Genomic DNA, 5,659 nt, shown 5'->3' on the forward strand with positions numbered 1-5,659 from the left:
ACCTCAGACTGAGCCGTCACACACACATTCACTGTTCATCCCTCCATTCATCAATAACCCTCATTATTAGCAACCAATAACCACAGCGCGTGATGGCCCGCGTGCACATTTAAAGGCTGATGAGGATGTGTAACGCAAATATCTGAATTATGTGTCACTACGTCACTAGAAACCACCGACACCATAAATTCGGAGGTTTTTCAGTGGAGTTTGGTTCGGATTGGTACTCAAACTCCAAACTCCAATTTAACTTATACTCTGTAATTATGTCAAAACTGTCAAAGCTGTTGAAAACACAGATTTGTAAAAAAAAAACAAAAAAAAAACAACACAAAAACAAATATCAACTTGTGATGGACATTATGGAAATTTAAAGAACAGTTTGAATTAATGTGGAAAAAAACCATGCTAAATCCAGCTTTATTGTGAATTTCTAAGTCTCAGCGACCATCAAACCTTAAACTGGTCGATATTTGAATGGAGTTTGGTAGGGACTGGTACTCTGCCAGACTTCATGTTGAACTCTCTGAATTCTGCTTTCTAAAACCAGGTCAGAAGAATCATCGGTTACATTAATCAAAGTTAGGCATGAAGCGTGGTACTGATGGTATCACTGAGTAATAACAGTAACCAGTTAGTGTAACCAGCTTCCTGACATGTTCCCACACACGTGCTCTTTATTTAGACTCCTGCATCCATCATTATATAGATTCATTTAACAATACCCACATTATTAAACGAGTATTAACTACACCCTGTGATTGTCCTGTTTCATGATCGGTTTGTTTATCCGAAGAAAACATCTTAAATCAATATTTATTAACAGTTTTCTATGATGTCTACATCGTCAGTAATCATTAAACCTTAAATTGTGAGATTTTTGAATGGAGTTTGGTTTGAATTGTGTTTGATATCTTAAATCTGACTCCTGCTGTATGTAAACCTCCTCCTCCCTCTGCAGCCTGGCCTCCTCCCCTCTCCTCCCTGCGCCTCCTCCTGCCTCCTCTCCGCCTCCTCACGGCGGCCATGTGGCAGGTCGCTCGGCAGCAGAGCGTCAAGCATTATGGGATGCTGGAGGACTTTGTTTCCATGGTGACGGAGGTGGTCCCTCAGCTGCTGACAGACAGACAGAAGAGTGTGCTGCTGCTGGCGCTCAGAGCCAAGGTGACATCACACCCAAGTCATCACGTTTGTCTCGTTATCCTGAACGTGATATCTCAAAAACACCTCAAATGGAGTTCATTCAAATCAGGCACAAACGTCCACTTTGCCCTGCTTAGAGTTCGGTGATCATAGGTCAAAGGTCAAGGTGACTGTGTATGTCTCATTCTCGTCAACACAGTATCTTAACACCACCTTGAGTTTTTGTTTAATTTTTATTTGGCACAAACGTCCATTTCAACTCAACAAAAACTAATTAGAATTTGGCATTCAAGATCACCGTGACCTTTTTCATCTATTCTGGTGATATGCTAATAGTGATATCCCAAGAATGCCTTGAGGTAATTTCTTCAAATTTGGCACAAACATCCACTTTGAGTCAGGGATGATGAAGAAGAGGACTTTGGAGGTCAAAGGTCAAGGTCACTGTGACCTTACATATCTCATTCTCATCAACACCAGATCTTAAGACCACCTTGAGGAATTGTGCTTTTTTTAAAAAAAATTGGCACAAACATCCACTTGGATTTGATGATGAGCTAAAAAGATTTTCTTAGTTTAAGGTCAAAGGTCACTTGTCACTCTTGTGAATGCCAAATCACAAGAAAACCTTGAGGGACATTTTCTCAAACATTTTTTCTCAAAAAACTTTACAGTGAACTAATTGCGTATTGGTGGTTAAGGACACCATGACCTTGAAATGTAGCACAAATGTCCACTTAATTTTAACTGTGAACTTATGACAATTTGGCCGTCAAACGTCATGGTTACTGTGACCTTTTTCGTCTCATTTTTGTAAGGGGGGGTATCTCAAGAACGTCTTGAACGTCTAGAACGTGAATGCCTCGTTCAGATGATGAACAGTTAGAGTTTACCTTGAACAGTCAGATAGGACTGAACCCACCCTGACCATCTGTGCTCTGGGCCTCCTGCAGGTGACCCTCAGTGACTCTCAGGCCGGCCACGCCCACCTGGAGAAGATCCGCTCTGTCTCCGAGGCGACGGTGAGACGGACAAGCCTTACCTTTGTGTTAGGTGTGTCTGTGCGTGAACAGAAAGTGACAGAACGTGTGTGTCGGCAGGTGGACGGATGGTGTTCAGCTCTGAAGACTCTGACGGACAAACTGATGCGGAGTCCAACGGACACACAGCGCCTCCTGCAGGTCAGTGCTGCAACCACACCGCCACCTTCACCATGACCATTACCACCACTGTCACCATCACCTTCACCATGACCATCACCACCACTATCACTGCCACCTTCACCATGACCACCACCGTCACATAACCTTCACCATCACTGTCACCATTTCCTTCACCATGCGTATCACCATGAGCATCACTGTCACATCATCACCTTCACCATGACTATCACTGTCACCATGACCACCACTATCACTATCACCTTTACCAAGACTATCACATCATCATGACCACCGTTGTCATCATCATCATCACCATCATTATCACAACCACCTTCACTGTGAGCATCACTGTCACCATCACTTTCAGCATGACCATCAGTCATTTTTGCTATGACTAGCACCTTTACCATGACCATCACCATGACTACTACTGCCACCATCACCACCACCTTCACTATGACAATCATCATGACCACCACTGTCACCATCACCAACACCTTCACCATGACCTTCACCATGACCATCATCATGACTGCCACTGTCACCATTACTACCATGAGGATTTGGTGTCTGTTTGGTGGCCACGGTGAAGTTGTAGCTTTTCTGTGTCGTTTCAGGAGGTGTTCGACCACAGCTTTGACTCAGCTCTGCAGTCTCTGCTATCAGACTTCCTGTCGCGGATCGAGCAGCTGTTTCCTGTTCCCGACTTCAAACAGGTCCTCAGTTGAGCCCTCTGCACAGCTTTTATCAAAACAGGCTGATTCCGTGATCATGAGAGATCATCGCTGTGTGTTTCAGGTGGCCTCCTGGCTCAGTGCTGCCCCCGGTGGTCTGGAGGAGTGTCTGCAGGAGGCCGACAGGGACGACCTCCGGGAGCTGCTGACCAATCAGAGCGGTCAGCTTGGACATGTGACCACCACAGGTATTACAGCACTGTTCACTCTCCTGGTTTTATCACTGTTCCCATGGTCAAACCTGGAAAAGTCACAGAATTTTACTACCGCATTTTCAGGGCCTGGAAAGCCATGGCACGAGTAAAAATTTTGGAAAAATCCACTTAAAAGTGAATTCATTCATTTATGTAGGGGAGGGGCAACTTTAAAGGGCTGTATTTAGTATTATTCTATCGCAGAGTTATAACGAAAGTATGCCCCCAGGTTTGGAAGGCATATTTTCTTCAAAAAATTGTTATTTTATTTCCTTTTAATCAGTCAGTCAGTCATTTTCTGTAAACGCCTGTCCTTGTAAGGGACTTAATTTTTTTTAAAAATAAAATTGTTTAAAATATTTATTTTTCCTTAGCATTTTTCTAAAGAAAACAGGTTTGAGCAGCATGTTTTCTTTAAAAAAATCAGGGATTTACTTCTTCCTTTTTAAAAGTTGTGTGGTCGTTGAGTTTTGGTGATTTCATAAGAAACTAAAAAATTGGGTGCAAATTTCTTTTAAATTTTGACTTTTTTTTCCATTTCAATCATTTTTGGCAATTTTTTGGAAAACTTTTTAAAAAATTGGAGACTTTTTAAAAAATATGTTTTTGGCAAATTTAAAAAGGATTTTTTTGCCATTTTTTGTGTGTGTACTTTTTTCCTACCTTTTTAAAATATTTATTTTGTTTTACATTTTTTTCAGAAAACTGGTTGGAAGGTGTGTTTTTTCTGAAAAGTTTTGGAGGTTTCTTCTATTTAAAAAACTCTTTAGCGATTTTTATAGAAAACTTAAAAAACGAGGAAAGGTTTTGAAATGTTGTCCGTGTCAGTGTGTGTGAACGCTGTTTTATGTTCTACATGTCTACATGTTGTGGCCTCAGTGAGTCAGGACTCGGAGAAGATCCTCCTCGCAGCCTGGTCCCACCCCCTCCTCACCCAACTGATCAATCCTGAGCCTGACCCCGCCCCCGCCGAGTCAATCCAATCAGATCCTCTCCCTGACGTGGAGATGGTGAAGGTGGAGGTGGTGGTGATGACGGAGGACGAGCAGGAGGAGGTGGAGGAGACCGTGATAGGCCAGTCGCCGGGTGAGCCAGAGGCGTCCAGTGGAAGCTCAGCAGTGGGCGGAGTCACATCTGTGGTTATGGAAGTGGACAGGTGAGACGTCAGGTGTGTCCCGGCTCATGTGACATGTGAGCTGTAGATTAATCACCTTGTTTCCTGTCAGATTGAAGGACTCACCTGGAACCTTTGCAGACCAATCAGAGGATGCAGGTGAGATGCACACAGGTAACACACACACACACACACACACACACACACACAGCGGAAAGACTTTCTAACTCCGCCTTTCTTCACAGTGGACCAATCAGATCAGGCCTGCACTGAGGTCACAGCCAATGCTCTGTACAGCATTTCCCATAATTCCCAGCGAGTGGCTCACAAGTGTCCTCAGTGTGGTAAATGTTTCATCTACAGATCTCAGGTGAGTGTGCACCTTTACCTGCAGCAGGTACTGCAGCAGCAGCAGTGATTTTAGAGTGGAGACAGTGACTACCTGTCCAGTCAGCTCAGAGATGTGACTCCTCTACAGGTGATCCGCCACCTGCGCACCAATAAGTCCTGTGGGTCGGCGCTGACCGGAGCTGTGAGCTTACCTGAAGAGGAGCCCCGCCTCCCTGAGCCCCGCCCCTCCAGGACCCACTCCTGTTTCCAGTGTAACGCCGTCTTTAAAACCAAAGCTGAGCTGCTGTCGCACCAGCGCAGCCACCGGGCCCGGCCCGTCTACCAGTGCGGCCAGTGTGACAAGGAGTTCCACCACCTGTCCAGTTTGACCAATCACAAACAGACGCATCTGGGCAGAGGCGGGTTCACCTGCAGCAGGTGCGACAAGGTGTTCGAGTCCGCCAAAGAGAGAGACGCCCACCGGCTGCAGCACCGGCTGCCAGACCTCACCTGTACGGTTTGCGATCAGACGTTCAGCTCTCAGACTCAGCTGCTGCGACACCTGCAGACGCACTCCGTGGAGGGCGCCGAGCCCTGCTACAGCTGCCGCTTCTGTGACCAGACCTTCTCAGGTAACTCCGACAGGTAGATCTCACAAAGACTTCCTGCATTCTGGTACGCTTTAATAAGTCCCAGGTACGCTTTAGTAGGTCTCAGGTACACTTAAGTTGTGCTTTCGCTCTAGTGCTGCTGACACGGTCTGTTACAGCCTTTTAGCAGTACATGCTGAGAGCGATGATATTTTAAAACTCAGGCTCAAGATCCACTTTTTGTGCACTTTGTGCTACAATCTTTGTATCAAAGGTGGTCTATAAATAAAGATTTGATTGATTGATTGATAGATGTATGTATGTATTGTTGTAGATGTACTGTAGTTTTGCTTGTAGATGTACTGCAGCTCTGGTTGTAGATGTACTGCAG

The 5,659-nt window shown here is 45.0% G+C and overlaps 1 protein-coding gene across 1 annotated transcript; it reads left to right on the forward strand.

Moving 5' to 3' along the window:
* Positions 1-966: 966 nt before the first annotated feature.
* Positions 967-5,310, forward strand: LOC121966908 (zinc finger protein 7-like; the record flags this gene model as incomplete). The annotated part of the gene is made up of 9 exons (XM_042516977.1): positions 967-1,164; positions 2,097-2,165; positions 2,244-2,324; positions 2,924-3,022; positions 3,105-3,228; positions 4,114-4,390; positions 4,461-4,507; positions 4,594-4,718; positions 4,827-5,310. Coding segments are annotated over exons 1-9 (1,444 nt in total), but the record flags the coding sequence as incomplete, so codon positions are not given.
* Positions 5,311-5,659: the final 349 nt, after the last annotated feature.

This window comes from Plectropomus leopardus, unplaced genomic scaffold (assembly GCF_008729295.1).
Source record: "Plectropomus leopardus isolate mb unplaced genomic scaffold, YSFRI_Pleo_2.0 unplaced_scaffold26281, whole genome shotgun sequence".
Lineage (NCBI taxonomy): Eukaryota > Metazoa > Chordata > Actinopteri > Perciformes > Serranidae > Plectropomus > Plectropomus leopardus.